This window comes from Pleurodeles waltl, chromosome 10, assembly GCF_031143425.1.
Source record: "Pleurodeles waltl isolate 20211129_DDA chromosome 10, aPleWal1.hap1.20221129, whole genome shotgun sequence".
Taxonomy (NCBI): domain Eukaryota; kingdom Metazoa; phylum Chordata; class Amphibia; order Caudata; family Salamandridae; genus Pleurodeles; species Pleurodeles waltl.
In genome coordinates this window covers 77,346,415-77,364,263 of record NC_090449.1, presented here as the reverse complement: position 1 = coordinate 77,364,263, position 17,849 = coordinate 77,346,415, and the positions used below count along the sequence as shown (strand labels likewise).

Sequence of the window (17,849 nt, the reverse complement as noted above, 5' to 3'; positions counted from 1 at the left end):
GAGGTATCAATGCCAGCAAGGGACATAATCCAATGAACCCAACGAGCCAAGGTAGGGGAGGACACAGGTTTGAAAGGCTTTCTGAAAGAAATCAGTAGTTGGGTAAAGGAGGAATTTCTCAAACCGGCTGTCTGTTGTTCATAAACTTTTAAGCATTAGCCAACACATAGCTTAGGGTGATCAGGAAAAAATGGATAAAAAACTGAAGAAAGGTTAGTCTTAGTATGCCTACACACATTAAACATAACACCAGAGAGTGTAAACTGACGAGCTGGAACATCTAGGGCTTTAACATCAGATAAACGTTTGAAAGAAACTAAGCATAAAAGCATGGTGAGCTTAGCAGAGAGCTGTTTTAACAATTACAATGTATTGTCTGGCCAAGAAACAAACAATTTCAACACAGCATTACCATCCCATAATGAACTATATTTAGGTTTTGGAGGATTGGAAAATGTTACTCCCTTTAGAAGTCGGCAGACCAAAGGATGCTCTCCAACTGGTTTTCCCTGGATATAAGAGTGTGAAGAAGAGATTGCTGATCTATATAGATTGATAGTGCGAAAGGACTTACCCTTGCTGGCTTCTACCACCAGAAAGTTAATAATCATGGTTACATCTGTTGTAAAGGGATCAACGTGTTTTCCCATACATGCCAGAGAGACCAAGCTGATCTATATGCTTTCTTTGTTCCTGGAGCTGTTGCCAGTTCAATAAAGTTTGAAGCTTCTGCTGAAATAGGTACGCCCGATATTTTCCAAGCCGAAAGGGTAAGGACATTCTAGAGTATCAGACTGTGTTCGAAGCCGTGGGAGATCTGAAAAGGAGGCGATTAGGAATGGAGGCTCGATTGACAGCTCCAGGAGAGAAGGAAACCACCTGGGAGTGCCAGAAGGGGACTATGAGCACTAGAGAGGCTTGTTGACGTCTGACTTGCGCTAGCACTCTGGAAATCAAAATGAAGGGAGGAAAGGCGTAATTGAGGAAGGATAACCAATCCTGAGAAAACGCATTGAAGGCAAGAGCTAGTGGATCCAGGTGCCAGCTGAAGAATTGTGGGAGCTGAGCATTGAGACGGGATGCGCATTGAGCATCCAGTCGCTGGAGCCCCAGAAGTGGCGAGAATACCAATCCACTACAAAATTGAGGCTGCCAGGTAGATACTCTGCTTGAACAGAGATTCTGTTTTGAAGACAGAACTCCCAAAACCCTTTTGCTAATTCCGCTAAAGGTTTGGATTTTGTGCCTCCTAAGCGGTTGATGTAACGAACTACGGAAATGTTGTCCATTCTGAGAAGAACCGAACAGGAAACTCTGTCTCTTGCGAGGCTCCTGATTACAAAGGAGCCGGCAAGCATCTCTAAACAGTTTATGTGCAGTTTTGACTCCTCTAGAGACCATGAGCCTCCAGTCAAGATTGGACCACACAGGGTTCCACAACCCGATAGACTTGCATCTGATTCTAATACAAGATCTGTGGCTGATGCGAAGATAGTCGTGCTGTTCCAGGCGTCTAAATGGTCTATCCACCATTGAAGTTCTGCGCGCAAATCTTGGTCTAGAACTATGGAATCTGTGTAGGCTAGACCTTTTTGAAGGTGACAAATTTTTTGTCTCTGCAATGCATGGTAATGTAGCGGGCCTGGAAAGATAGCTTGGATTGAAGAAGAGTGGAGACCTACGACCCTTGCCAAGAATCTGAGGGACAGCCGAGAGCTGCGTAAAATCAGTAGAATTTCTGATTTTATGGACTTGATCTTTGAAGATGGAAGGAGAAGAGTAGCCGAATCAGAGTCTACCAGGAAACCTAGGAACTCGATTTTTTGGATCGGATCCAAGGAAGATTTTTCATAATTTATAATAAAGCCTAGATCTTAAAGCAGAGTGCAAGCAAGGTGAACTTGGGTCAGAAGGGAAGTGCGATTTTGATTCATAATCAGAATATCATCCAAATAGATAATTAATCTGGTGCCTCGAGCTCTGAGAAAGACCGCTATTGGTTTCATTAGTTCTGTGAAGCACCATGGAGCGGAGGACAGGGCAAAGGGAAGGGAAGTGAAATGGAAAGTCTGACCGGCCCATTGGAATTGAAGAAATTTCTGGGAGTCCCGGTGTATGGGAACTGCAAGATATGCATCTTTAAGATCTAGACTTACCATCCAATCTCCCTGGAGCAATGTATCTCTGAGATGTAGGATGGTTTCCATTTTGAAGTGGCGATATAGAACAAATTGATTGAACTGTTTTAGATTGATAACCGGGTGCATCTTTTTTTCTTTTTCTGGACTAGAAAACTGAGCTGAGAAAACCTGAATGATCTAGAGAACAAGGAGCTATAGCCTGCTTTTGTAGAAGAGATTGAATTTCTAAAGAAATTAATTCAGTCATTTGAAGAGAAAACTGAGGGGGGGGAAACTTGCCTGAAAAGGCTCTGAAAAGAGCTCTATAACATAACCCTGAACTGTATTTAGGACCCAGGGATCCAGTGTGAGTTCCTTCCATTTTGGCAGGCACCGGGAAATACGACCCCCTACAATTGGTGAACAGGAATGTTGACTTACCGGATTGAGCAGAGAATCTGGCGTTGCAGTTTCCTTTGTTTCTGAAGCCCCTGCTTCTTTGGGGATAGAACTGCGGTCTGGAGTCCTGATATGTGTTATTATTGTAGAAACTGCAGGAACCTTGGTTGGCGTAGGAACGACCGGCAAAGCGGTTCCTATCCTCTGCCGGCCCTGGTGAAAACCTGAGATGAAAACATATTTTTCAGGGATTGTTGTGCTTTGTCCAGGGAGGAGAAAGTTGCCACATATTTGCTCAATTCTTTTATAAAAGAGTCCCCAAACAGCAAGCCTTCTGCCTTTACACCAGGATCTGAACCCGCTAAGTTGACCAATTTTGGATCAAGTTTAAGCAGGAGTCCTTTCCTGCGTTCATGTGTAATCAAAGAATTTGCATTCCCAAGTAAACAAACAGCACGTTGTGCCAATAAGGAAAGTTCCACAGGATCAATAGAAACATGTTCTAGCCGGGCTGTTTCAGCCAAATCAAAAATGCGGGTTAGGAGTCCCACAATATCCAAAAGATTGACTTGGCAAGTAGACCAAGCATTGTCGACCCCTTTTCGACGATCCTTGCCATATTTAGTGAAGAAAGTGATTAACGAAGAGTCAATTGTAGGAGTTGCCGTAATTTTGGCAGAAAGAGTAGGGCGGGGGCATTCCGATTTAAGTTTTGCCCGTACCTGTTTGTCCAAGGGGGTACGTAACCTGGCTGTTACATAATCTGCTACATGCTCAGAGGGAACCTACTCTGTAGAATTTGGATGCTGGATGTCGCTTGGGTCAAACATTAGAACCCCTTGTGCATCATAAATTGTGCTAGACCCTGAAAATTCGTGGAACCCAGATTTGGTTTATTTGTGAGTAGGAGGGGGGAGAAATTCTCCAACGTCCTTCTCGGAATTATCCGAATCTGTATTAGGGTCATGCATCTCGTCGTCCGTGTCTAATTTCTTAGTTATAGTGATAGGACAAGATAAGTGTTTTGATTTAACCATGCATTTCTTTGAGGACTTAGATATTAACCCCTCCTTAACAGGAGGCCTTTGAGGAACCATGTCCTCTGTCATATGTGAGACTTTCTCACCAACCAAGAGCGTCATTTTGGGATTTTTTGATGTGACAGGACACTTTCTGCTTTCCCCCGCAGAATGGGCTAGCATGGTTTTAGACACCAAATTAACAACAGAATTTTCCAAATTTTTTGACAATTTTTGCCAAGAAGCTGACATAGCCTGGTCAACAGACAACTGTATAAAGTCATTTAAGTTTTCCTTAAGGACGTCTTCCTCCTCCTCATGAGGTAAATGGGAAGCAGAAGAACTGTCCATGGTGGTAACAAAAGGACAAAAACAAAAGAGAGAGGAAAGGGTTAACTTTCTAACAGAGTGAGAAGAAACAGCCAGGCTCCACCTATGGGTAGGACAAAATACTTGCAGAATGAAAGCAGGCAGGTATTGAACGTGAACAAGGAGTCCGGCGTCGGAAAAAAGCTGTCTCCCGGAGCGTCAGCTGACAGGAAAGGTACGCGTGTGACTGGAACGTTTCCTCCTCAGCGAGCGACTGAAAATGACTGACGCGCGCTGAGGAAGGAACAGTATGAAGCAGCAGTTGGGAAATGAGTACGCAGCGCGAGGGCCAGAAATAGAATGCGGCTACGAGCCGACTAACCAAATAAAGTAAACATACAGTCATGTCAGTAATAAAACAGTGCTCATACATAACGCATTATGAACCAATATTATAAAGTGAAAGTGAAGAGAAAATATTACTTTTCTTGACTGCGAGCAGCAAGAAAAGAGGGCCGTCTGCGCTGTCTGCGCCTGGCCCGGGCCAGCGCCACGACCTCTGGTCCCCAGCTCTCCCAAGCCCCGCTGATCCGCTATGACCCCACCACCCTCCACGCCCTCAACCCAGGACGCTCCAACACCTGCTTCCAAGCTCACCCCAAACGCACCCATGGACCCTTCGCCTGCAACTCCTGCAAACGTATCTTCCACCACGCAACTACCACGACCACAAGCCCACGCGCGATCAACCACCTCAAGTGCATCCTAGTCAACGCTCGCTCCGTCCACAAACACGCCGTTGAACTCTGGGACCTCCTGGACTCCACAGCACCGGACGTCGCCTTCATCACGGAGACCTGGATGAACGCCTCCTCTGCTCCAGACATCGCCACCGCCGTCCCCGAAGGCTACAAGATCTCCAGGAAAGACCACACCAACCAAGCAGGAGGAGGTATCGCCATCGTCTTCAAAGACTCCATCAGTGTCACCACCTCCACCGAAGACACCCCTCTCGCCGCTGAACACCTGCATTTTCAGATTCGCACCGACCCGAGGACCACCCTCAGAGGATCCCTCGTCTACCGTCCTCCCGGACCACGCGCCCCTTTCAGCGACGCCATCGCCGACTTCATCTCCCCGCACGCCCTCGCCTCACCGGACTACATCCTCCTAGGCAACCTCAACTTCCATCTGGAACAAAACAACGACCCCAACACCACCACCCTGCTCGACAACCTCGGCCTCAAACAACTGGTGAACACCGCCACCCACATTGCCGGACACACGCTCGACCCTATCTTCTCTGCCAGCAAACACGTCTTCTTCAGCCACACCTCCGCCCTACACTGGACCGACCACAGCTGCGTCCACTTCACATTCCGACGCGAGACCCGCCACCTCCGCACTCAACCCATCCCTCGTCGACAGTGGAACAAGATCCCTGAAGAACAACTCTTCTCCGCACTCGCCACCAACCAACCCACCCTCACCACCGACCCCAACGACGTAGCCCTCAACCTCACAAACTGGATCTCCAACTGCGCAGACAACCTTGCTCCCCTCAAACGCACGCATCGACAGACCAACACCAAAAAACCTCTCTGGTTCTCTGACACCCTCAAAGAATCAAAAAAAACTTGTCGCGCCCTTGAGAGAGCCTGGCGCAAGGACCACACCGCTGACAACATGACCGCCCTCAAGAACGCTACCCGCGAACACCACCACCTGATCCACGCTGCCAAAAGGAACTTTTTCACCGACAGACTGGACAAAAACAGCCACAACAGCAGAGAACTCTTCAGCATCGTCAAGGAGTTCTCCAACCCCAGCGCCAACGCCGTCACGCCCTCACAGGATTTGTGCGAATCCCTCGCCACTTTCTTCCATCGCAAGATCAGCGACCTCCACGACAGCTTCGGACACCAGACCCAACCAAACACCACCGAACCTGTATCCCCGGCCATCACCCTCAACAACTGGACCCACATCAACACGGAAGAAACCAAATCCATCATGAACTCTATCCACTCCGGCGCCCCTTCGGACCCCTGCCCGCACTTCATCTTTAACAAAGCCGACGACATCATCGCCCCGCACCTCCAGACCGTCATCAACTCTTCTTTTTCTTCTGCTACCTTCCCCGAATGCTGGAAACACGCCGAAGTCAACGCCCTACTAAAGAAACCTACGGCTGACCCGAGCGACCTGAAAAACTTCCGCCCCATCTCTCTTCTGCCTTTCCCAGCCAAAGTAATAGAGAAGACTGTCAACAAACAGCTGACCACCTTCCTGGAAGACAACAACCTGCTCGACCCCTCACAAACCGGATTCCGAACCAACCACAGCACTGAAACCGCCCTCCTCTCAGTCACAGACGACATCAGAACCCTGATGGACAACGGTGAAACAGTCGCCCTCATTCTTCTCGACCTCTCGGCTGCCTTTGACACCGTCTGTCACCGCACCCTAATCACCCGCCTCCGCTCCACCGGGATCCAAGGCCAGGCCCTGGACTGGATCGCCTCCTTCCTCGCAAACCGTTCCCAAAGAGTTTACCTCCCTCCGTTTCGCTCAGAACCCACCGAGATCATCTGCGGCGTACCTCAAGGCTCATCACTGAGCCCAACACTCTTCAATGTCTACATGAGCCCCCTCGCCAGCATCGTACGCAAGCACGACATCATCATCACCTCCTACGCCGATGACACCCAACTTATACTCTCCCTCACCAAGGACCCCGCCAGCGCCAAGACCAACCTACAAGAGGGTATGAAGGACGTCGCAGATTGGATGAGGCTCAGCCGCCTAAAGCTGAACTCTGAAAAAACGGAAGTCCTCATCCTCGGCAACACCCCGTCCGCCTGGTACGACTCCTGGTGGCCCATGGCCCTCTGCACCGCACCGACCCCCACAGACCACGCCCGCAACCTCGGCTTCATCTTGGACCCTCTTCTCACCATGACCAAGCAAGTCAACGCTGTGTCCTCCGCCTGCTTCCTCACCCTCCGCATGCTCCGCAAGATCTTCCGCTGGATCCCCGCCGACACCAGAAAAAACGTGACCCACGCCCTCGTCACGAGCCGCCTGGACTACGGCAACACCCTCTACGCCGGGACCACAGCCAAACTCCAAAATCGCCTGCAACGCATTCAAAACGCCTCGGCCCACCTCATCCTCGACGTACCCCGCAGCAGCCACATCTCTGCACACCTGAGACACCTGCATTGGCTCCCAGTCAGCAAAAGGATCACCTTCCGACTTCTCACCCACGCACACAAAGCCCTCCACGACAAGGGACCGGAATACCTCAACAGACGCCTCAGCTTCTACGTCCCCACCCGCCTCCTCCGCTCCTCTGGCCTTGCACTCGCTGCTGTCCCTCGCATCCGCCGCTCCACGGCGGGTGGGAGATCTTTCTCCTTCCTGGCGGCCTTCCTGGAACTCCCTCCCCACCAGCCTCAGGACCACCCAGGACCACTCCGCTTTCCGGAGACTCCTAAAGACCTGGCTGTTCGAGCAGCTATAACCCCCCCCTTTTCCCCTAGCGCCTTGAGACCCGCAAGGGTGAGTAGCGCGCTTTATAAATGTTAATGATTTTTTTTAATTTGATTATTAGAGGGGATTGTTAGTGATTGGTGCATTACTTTTAACTACCTTTTGATCCCCATTGGCTGTTTTTGTTTGCCTTATGGGATGGTAGTTTTAATCTTGACTGCAGCTGCTATTAGAAATAAAGAAAAGACTAAAGCATAATAGGAGCCTCCGGTCCTGCCATAAAATTAACCTTTTTATCCTGTATTTTGATCCTTTGCCCTGAATTTTGACAGTCACTGCAGAAATTGCCTTCTTGTTTTAGTGGTCAACATAAACCTATGGGTTCCTGGAGCACGTTTGTTCCAATTCCAGCACTGTTTGTTGGCAGTTTTATATAGAGCGAACTTCACCCGAAAGTATTGAAGCGCTTTACGTAAGCACCAGTTACGGTACACAAGATCGCATCCATTTTTGGTAGGCTTGGGGAAATTAAGTGATTTGCCCAGAACCACTGCTGTTGATATGTACTTTGTGTACTCCAACAACTATAGTTCCAAAGTCCTAGATGTGACTGAAACTATTTGCCCTAATCGAAGATGACAGCCCTAGGAGATTAGGCTTTGTTTACGATCCATGGTGAAAATTGGGATGACATAAAAAACGGACTAAATACTCAGATCGCGTCAATATACCCCATTCCTGCCGCCCTGCTGGTGTCCTGAGAAGTACAGCCTAAGAATTCCGTAAGTCCAAATTAAATTCGAATGCTATCTAAAAGAAGTGAATGCGTCAATTTTCGAGCGCCTTCCAAATTATTATTAATAGGATTGCTATGATTTGTAAATAACTTTTTAAAATCATTATCAAAAAATATTATTTATGAAATGCTAATTGGAAATAACAATGGCTAGGGAATTTCCGTTAGATAATTCAGCAAGGTAAATGTTTTTATATCTTAAACATTCTTAAATGGTTGGAGGAGGACAAAGAGGGTGAATGTTTCCTGTTTCAATATGGCCGCCAATTATCTACTCTGGCGTTGCAGAAGTATGCAGTGACATGCTCTGTAAGCGGCGGCTGCCTGCCTGGCCTTTTGTACATCTGCGTTCCAGCTGCTGGGAAATCAATGACAACATCGTGCTGCGCCGGAAGTGAAGAGCAAACTACTACACATGGTTTGAACTGTGGAGCTGTTGATTTTGGAGGAAACTGATATCTATGAGAGAAGAAAGCGCAGCAGTATGGCCACCAATGTGCAATTCAAAACCAAGTGAGATGTGGGAGAAAGTGGGCAAATTAATACAGAAGGAAGCGATAGTTGTTGCACATCCAAGAGAGCGCTGCATAGCTCGAAGTGGACTCTTGAGTGTTTCTAGGAGGTTTTATGGTGACGTGAAGAGCCTGAGTGCAGTCCTCTTTGGGTTTGGGGAAGGCATGCATTTTATTTCCTGGGGAGACGTATTATAGAAACCCAACATGTAGTATCATAACATCCCTTGCAACGAGATCACGTCACCCACAGTAGGATGAGCAAAGCGTCCCTAAGTGAGAGGATTGTGACCGTGGGAGATGGATCACGTCTTATGTGGTTGGGAAATTATTGCAGACCTCGGAGAGGGCGCATGAAGTTGCTAGGAGTGGTATCGGACACCTGTGAATTTGGCTATGGCATCCATGAGAAATGATTCACGACATCTCTGGGAAAGAGATAATGTAATTTATTGAGTGAGGTCACAGCGCCCAAAGAATTGAGGTTACAAGTCACAGCACGCCAAGGAGTGGGGTCATAACAACCTGAAGATAGAGATCATGGCACCACCTAGAAGGGGGGACCGGAACAATGCTACGGAGTTAGGGAACCCTATATCACTTTCGTGAACACATTTCAGCCAGACCCCCCCACCTACCCCCGTGAAAATAATCCTCCTTGAAATATGGGAGACTAATAACACCCCATGAAAATGGAATTCAGAAGAATCCTGGGAAGAGGAAGGGTAACAGCACATAGTGGCAGACCCATATGGAGTTGTTTGCTTCAGGTGAATAAGAAAGGCCACATTTCTTCTGATTATTATCTTCTCACCAACCAGACCAGGTAGAAAGCTTATGTTCATGGTTCAGATTAGGTGTGCTAAATTGAGGCATTCTATAGAAGTGCATATCTGCGGACCCAAGCGACCGCTATTGACAGGGTTTAATTTTATGATGTATGTACGCAATAAAAATCAGTGTCGGGACAGACTGCTTGGATGGGATATGCAGCCCTTGTATAGAATTGTAGATTGTAGCAGCACGCCGGATACAAAAAGCAGTTTGACAGACAGGACCACATGACAAATAATTATTCAATATGGCTGAAGAGCCAGCCTACAGGAAAGAGGTCTGAGTGATCAGTGGTTGTTTATTTACTTCATATTTTTTTTTTTGCTGGGTGCTTTCTTGAAGCGGAGTGCATTTGAGAAGACTTGCTGCAGACTTTGGTGTTTTTCTGAATGTCAAAATCTCGCTTCTAAATGTTCTACAATCTAAAGCATGCAAGCGATGTTTTGTGTGGTGAGGTTTTATTCCTCTGCATGCACCAGAGTATTTTTGGATACCTGTGTGTTGTTTGTTTGGAGGGCTGGGTGCTCCGTCACCTTTGGGGGAGTTGCCATGTCTAACAGACTAAAAAAATTGTCAAATTTCAGTGAATGTTCTAAACTGGTACAAGATTGCTGTGTGTTTTAGATTTCAATGAGAATTAGCTTTTTTTGAATGTGTATAATGTTATTGGAGAACCCGTGTAAAAACACAAGGAATCAGGGTGTTATGGTCACTGAACCTGAGGTTGAGGCTAAGTAAGATGCCATCCACGCCACTTCTTTTCTTGGGACATTTGTGATTTGCAGAGTCTATTGAGTGGGGCTATGACATGGGCTTTTGCAAGGATTTTTTTGTTATGCTGAGGAAGTAGACCTATAATTGTTCTTCCTTGACTTTCTGTTGTTAATTCGTGGTTGAGGTTGAAGTCTGCAATCACTTAACAGTTTGGTCGACTATGTTTTGTTGAGTAGTGCCCTGCGATCCAGTTTAGTTATTGAGATTAGCTAGTTATGAGGTAAGGATATGAGATAAGGGAGTAAGTAGGAACTCTGGGTTCTGCTCACAAAAGATATTTGTGCAGTGGCCGCAATATTAGTGGTTAATACCTCGATTCACTAATGTGTACTCATGTATGTTAGTTTCAAAATGGTGGAATAGTACTTTTCAGCTAATGTGCCTAGAGGAACAGATTATGCTTATTCCAGGGCAGAGATGCCTGCCCCCTTCATAAACTTGAGAATTTGGTGGCATTCACAAACTATTGATAGGCACATTTGCACAGTGCATACCGTTGGAGATCTATGCCTTTCAAGAGGTGAGGTAAATACTTATCCATTGTGGAAATGGGGAGTGATCACCCCCTGATTGGTCAGGATAGAGATGAAGTGTTTTTTCACTCGAAACATGATTACACTTGTAGAAACGAACAAGCATTTGCAATGTAATGGGTATCGTGTTTGCTCGAGTTAGAGCAATTAGCGTTTTAAATTCCAAACTGGAATTTTCTTGCCATGTATATTGAAAATGTAAAGTAAAACAGTTGAGCTAAGCAAGTCAATTCAAAGCCCCACGACCGCCATGAGCGCGAAGGAGAGACACAAAAGGAAAAAGAAGTTTGTTTGCAGATAGACATATTGGCAAATGTGCAAATATCCGTGTAACTGGGTCACTCCCCAAGGCAGTAACAAAACTGCCCCAAGGAGACAAACGTAAAGCATCTACCAATGTCATCAAAGGATTTTTGAAAGGCAAGCCCACGAACGAGAGAAAGTGATGGGCGTGAGGTGGGCGTGCTTAAAAGCCCACATAGGTACCAATACGTCGGAAAAGCAGCGATTGTGCGCTACTATGCTCGACCTAAAAAGTAGCATATGCAGACATGTGTAAATGCACACCGGTAACATTTCTAGATATAAATAAATATGTATTTCACTACTGGAACGTTTGGAGGATTCCAAAGAAATTAAAGATTTACTCAAAATGCACATTTACAACTTTTTTATGAATCAGGATCTTTTCTGTTATTTGTTCTTTCTGCTCATCAATCTCAGATAGACTTTTTTTTTTTTTTTTACACAGGTGACACTTTGAGGTTTTTAGGTGTTGTCTGCATATGATTGTATTCTAGAGCAAATACTTTCTCTTAGGGCCTCCAGGAGCTCGAGGTCTACATTGATTAATGTTGACAAAGTATTGATTTCTGGGGTAAATTCTGTGACATTGAGACAAGGAAGAATTTGGTGTACTTGTCTTTGACCTGTTACACTGTTTTGTAGTGAGGAAAAAAGTGCAAGACTCTGCTATCACTTTGCTTTACTTCTGGGCGTGTGTCGTGTTCCCAGAATCATTGGGGTCACACCTGGTAAATTGCCTAAACTTCAGAAGGAAACTATGACCTTTTAAGAGAAAGGAGTAAAAAAATCTAGGTCACCACTTCCAACGAGTTAAGATCGTGTAAGGAAGTGTGTTCAGGATTATATAAATTTGTCAGACAGTCTGTCATCTGCAGGTCGAAAATGGAAGGCTTGCCCTGAACCCCAAAGTCAATATACACACACAAATTGAATTGGTGTTATACAACAAGCTAACATTTATTATGTTGTGCTCTTCTCCAAATAATGTAATAATTACTGCCATAGTCATTAATAAAAAAGAGATGACTACGCGGATCAGCCGTAAATAAACCCCAATCATATTTCTAACCAATTAATCTAATTCCTGCATATGTTATAACAAACTATTTATCGAGTAGTATTGGAATATGCTAAGCCATCTAATACCTTAAACATTTTTATGCCTTTTGTTGGAGATTCTTTGCTCAACGTCCTGCTAGCAGAATCAATCTGCTTTACACAAGCCTATTCACCAGCATTTTTTTGTACTGTTTTCATACCTGATATTGCATTGGCGGGGGGAGGGGGCGGTGTTTGCTGATGCTGGTTTTTGTATTTGCTAGGCAGGATAGTAAATAATTATTTTATTGAGATTTTTTGAAGAATACAGAATAACCCACTTTAGTAGGAAATGTATAAGAGAGTGGAAAAATTACTGCTTTTGCTTTCTTATATGAGCAACGTAATACACCTGACAGCGGAGCACATATTTTAGAAGTGTAGCCTAAAACTGAAAGACCGGCGTTGGTACAGATCACGCCTGTCTCCTAATGTCATGCACTTCAATGCATTCTATGTTCAAACTATAGCCATGTAACGTACAGCAAGGCGAGTGCTCTAGATAACACCTGGTAATCATTTAATAAAAGCCGTACCTTACATGCCATGTTGATATGGGCCTCAGGGCTATTGGATCAAACTCTGCAGAGAGTTTGAGCTGAACTAGTAGTCCCTTCAGTTACCAATGTTGCCCAGCATGCGGAGTCATATGAAGCTTTTCCTATTCTTCATGTCATAAGGTATTCTTCAAATAATGTATCACTGATAAAAAAAAAAAAAAAAAAATCGACTGAAGAAGTATTTTGTTCAGGGAAAGATAGGTTTGCAGTGGGGGCACCTAGCAGCAGGTATTGTCGAGGTCTAGGATTTTTTCCCTTTTTACTGTACTACCATGTGACTGAGTTAGGAAACATTATAAGTACTTTTACTCTATTGATCCATATTGGACCGATGGTAATTGTGAACCTTTTTCTAAAAGTTAATCTACATTCGATATGAGTGGCACTGGTAGGTGGTTAGTCTCTAATTTCATTGTTGTGTATTTATTTATTACAATTAATCTCATGATAGCAAAGCGAAGTCAGTTATATTTATTTTCTAGTATTTATTGAGTGCCAACACTATTGTTAGTCAGTTTCAGAGAACTACTAGGTGAGTGAAGTACAGGGAAAACGGGGTGGAAAAGGGAGGAGGGGAAGCCAGAACTCACTTCAGTCAATGGTCCTGATAATGACATCATTTAAGTTTATAAGCAGTAGTGAACTTGAGGGGTTTAAGACTTTCCTGTACTTCAAGTTTGCCTCCAAAACCCTTGTAGCTGATTTTGCGATGGGTGTAGGTCAAGTATTAGGTTAAGGATGCGGATCGTGGGTATATAGCTAACTGTTGGTGGAAACGTTTCAAAAATATAGTTGGGTTCCTGATCACTGAGAGCTTTGCAGGTTAGGACTTGGGTATCGACTTCTTTGTTGATCAGGGATTTCCATTCTACACTGAGTCAAATAGAGCAGTTGAGAGCAAAGATTGGTCATACCTTAACATTTTGGGCTTAGCAGAGTTTTGGACGTTCTGCTGGATGCATGCTGTGTGAGTAGTCCGTACTCAATGTGTTTCCACAGGTGTACAAATAGCACCGAAGATCACTTGCAGGTTGCAAACCTTGTCCCAGGGTATGGTTGAAGCATCTAGGAAGGAAGGGTAGTAGAATGTAAGGAAACCTCTGGGCTCAGGATTAAATCTTCAGCTTTGATGATTTGTGGCACAACTAGTTTGATTGCGTATAGCTGTTGATGTTATTGAGGCAATCTGCGAATTCTTGAAAGTCTCTGTCATCCTCTTGTAGTTTGAAGTGGACTTTGGTGTAATCTGCATACATTTAATAGCCAAGTTGGCGAATGCTTTGTATTAACAACAGTGAGGTCTCTATATTGAATAGGTTCAGCGACAAGGCATACATTTGAAGCCACTCTCACTTGATGATATTGATGGGTTTTAGGAATGACCTGATGAGTGCAGGAGCACAAGAAGGATTCATATCGCTGTGGAGCCACACCTTTGATGGCTGTAAAATCTTGGAAGTGATGGAGAAATATTGTTCTGGTCCACATTGTTGAATGCAGCGGGCCAGTCTAGTAAGCTATCTATAATCTAAATAAATATTTGGTGAGTAACAAACTAGCTCTTGAATATCAGACTTTTTTGTTGCATCGTTTGAACAAGGATCTAGTAGTGTTAAGTGACAAAGCCCCTTTCTTCAAGAAATGTAGCCAATGTATACAATACATATTTTATGTTTTACACAAAGTTAAATACTTATTTTATTTCCAAATTCCACCCCTACATGATGATAATTTAAAACTATGCCAATTCTTGAAACATTGATTGGTTTTCTTTGTACTCAGTTTGTACTATGCTTTTACCACCTTGTGTTGAGGTTCTTTGACACATTTTAAAGGACTGTTTTATTATTGTGGCTTCTATCATGGCTGTGCAGAATTTAAATTCAGCTGGTGGACTTACAAGATGTTCACAACTTGGTTACTTTGAATTGTCGATTTGGGTTGCTGGTAACATTCCTTTCAAACAAAAGTTTTTCACCACAGTTCCCAAGCTCAGTAGGGTTTTGTGGGGTTTTCCACACACAAATACATATTTTTGTTGGTTTTCACCGACTTTTATTTTAATTGCGTCAGCTTTGTGACGTTTACAAGTTGGCAAAGTTTTAAAAAATTCACAAAGTGAGTGTTGGTTAGGTGAAGGTAAATAAATTCAGTCATTCCTAGTTTCATTGCCCTGATTTGAGATTAGCTAAAGAGTCAGTTATTTGTCCAGTGAGATGGGAGCTAATTTAAGACACAGATTTAAGGACTTGAATGTAGCGAGTCCTGAGACGGGTATGTCATTTTTTTAAGTCTTTAGGGTCTGCAATGGTTTTTCCTCAAGATAAGCAACATGATTAGATGTTTGGGCATTTCAGAGACCACTTCTTTGAAAAATTAAGCTTTAGCAAGCTTTGCAAGTTTGGGTAGAGCTATTTTAGATATTTTTGTTGCATAGATCACTGGGAGGTTAGATGAGTTTATATATTGTATTATGTTAGTCAGTATTTTTGTGACGGGTAGACTTATGAAGTGTAATAGTCTAGTTCACCTCCATTTTGAAGGTGAGTGAAATGATCACATAAATGATTGCCTATGAATTTGACTTCCTGAAAGGTCCATCATGCAAAATGGCATTATCGCCATTATCCAAAATCTGAGTTTTTTTTAACTTCATAGGTGAAGTAAAGCCTCATACATCAAACAGGTGCTGAGATGGAACCAAGACAGTGTTGGGATTAGTGAAATTTTAAGTTTTCAGAAGATAAGGGGGGATCCTTGGAGAATTTGTCCAAATCTCCGATCTGTGCTAATTCATAAAAGTGTTTCATTCTGCGAATGGTGAGTGGGTGGCCTCTTTTATTCATGCAACATGCTGTCCAGACAACTGGCAACATGTTTTTGTCTAGGTCCCTGATTCTGGCTGTTAAAACTACACCTACAATTGAAGATTACAAGTTATTGCAGCTGAAGTAGGGACTGCCATGCTGAGCCAGAAATTTTGGAAAACCGCACCCAAACCCTCACTCATCTACCACCTGCTTAAAGCTTGTGATAAATGGGTGCAGGGGCATTATTGAGGCCTAAGTGAGGGTGGCGTTAGCGATCTGAGCAAATGAGAGGAGACCTATGAGGAGTACTTGGTGCTCCCCTACAACTGTTGTCTAGGAGCAGGGTATACTGGGAGAGGACACAGCAGCTCCCTTTACTTACACACCCTGTCCTGTACCCTGTTTCTCTGGGTCAACAATTCACCATGGTAAGTTAATATTGCCTTGTACCCCTTGGGAATACCACTGTGGACCGATAGTATGGAGGCCCTTAATGTAATGAGCCTTAATGGGTATGATTCCTTGGCTTGTGGGGTGCCACAGCAGCAAGGGCCAGGGTGAGCTGTCTCCCAAGTCTGATTTAAAATTTTGACTTCAGGACAATTGGAGGGCTATTTACTGGCTGTGGAATGTGAAATTGTTGTGCGGAGCTTTCTTGAGGTTGAGCTATAAGCAGATCTTTTGCTGCCAGAAGTTTGTGTTTGGTGCAGAGTTAACTCAGCATGTTGAAGTTGATGAGGGTGTAGTCAACCAAGAGATCGGTGGGCATTCAGTAGCCATGAGATTTGGTGTTCACAGAGAACAGATGCTGGAATGCATGACCATGTTTATGGGTTGATCTAGTGACAAGTTGGGAGCAAGCATGCCTTCATTTTCTGTGATACCACCCATACTCATATGAGTTGGACAAAGGCATTGAAACCCTGTAAGATGAGTGCTTGTTTCAGTATTGCGAGGTATTATCAGCCGAAATTGCAGTTTGGTGGAGATAGATTTACATTATGGGAGACTGCTATGCACACCAGGGAGGAGTTGGGACTGGTAGTACATTTGGCAAGTATACACTTGAGCAACTTTTAATCTAGTACATGTATGGTGGCAATGTTAGAACTGACCCCGATCTCTCAAAAGCTCGATCTGTGTACTAGTAGTTGCATGTGGTACTGTACTCTTAAGTATTAGGCCTGGGACGACAAGGACCAGATGCCAGGGAACAAAATTGCTGTCTGGACTACTAGACGGAACAATAAGTGAACATGATTTAGTGCTGCCCTAGAGATGGGAAGATTGCTCATGAAAGTAGATGGGATTTGAGGTTCTGAGCTTTTGACAGTGTCATTGGGAGTTCAGTAGAGGCCCACGGTTGTGGGGAGTTGTAACTTTCTATGGAATTGAAAAAAGCTTGTGAATCTGATCTGCGATATCGGCTACCAGGCCAATCATTAGGTGTCTATGAGCATTGTTAGTACCAGACCTGTGTGGTTGAAACAAAGCACCCAGGCATGATGCTTCAAAGACCAGCTACAGGAGACAGGGGTTGCTGTTAAACTTAGACCTTTGGGAGCACTAGCAGCCAGTCAAGCTGGCTTAATATTTCTGGGTCTGATTTAGAGGTTGACTGACGTTCACAACCCGGCCCTTACTTCACCCGTGAAATTAGAGTTCACTGAGGCCCTGCGGTGAACTCTGTGGGTTTGTATGAACCTCTGTAATTGCAGTTCATACAAAGCCATTTAAAAGTTTGGTGTACGTTCATCATTTGTGATGGAAACTTAGATCACAATTTTATAAGACTTTACTTTTCCAAAAACAAACTGCCACAGTGGGAGTTTATATTTGGAAAGCTAAAAACCAATAGCCCCAGCACAATGGCAGTTTTCTCCAGTGGTGTATGGGGCTTTTTGCAGGGAAACAAATCCTCAGATCTACTTCTAAAGGGGTTGAGAAGAACTCAGAGCCTGGGGTGTCACACATCAGAGGAGGGAGATGTGCACTTTAGTGAAGGAAAGTCTAGGGACTAACCTCCTCCACTGTAACACCCGCTATACTTCTGCCCTCCTAGAACTGCTGTGGAGTGAGTGCTGCCGAGGAGCAAATTGTTGCTCCCTCTTTATGCTCCACAAGTTTTAGATTTGACTCCAGTGACTCCACAGTTTTACATCACCACACTTTTTAGGATTCCACCTAAATAATTAAGCGCATTTCTGAAAACGTATGAACTACAATCTAGTGCTTTACACAGCATGGTCCCTTATCAGTTCTTAGGTACCTCTTTAGTAGCTTT

The 17,849-nt window shown here is 44.5% G+C and overlaps 1 protein-coding gene across 1 annotated transcript in view; it reads left to right on the top strand.

Annotated features, from left to right (window-relative positions):
- Positions 1 to 8,512: 8,512 nt before the first annotated feature.
- The window catches only part of TBL3 (transducin beta like 3), a 192,600-nt gene continuing 183,263 nt past the window's right edge, over positions 8,513 to 17,849 (top strand). Inside the window, exon 1 of the mRNA XM_069209783.1 lies at positions 8,513 to 8,651. Within this exon, the coding sequence (XP_069065884.1) occupies positions 8,623 to 8,651 (29 nt within the window). The 5' untranslated portion in view covers positions 8,513 to 8,622. The remainder of the gene's footprint in view (positions 8,652 to 17,849) is intronic.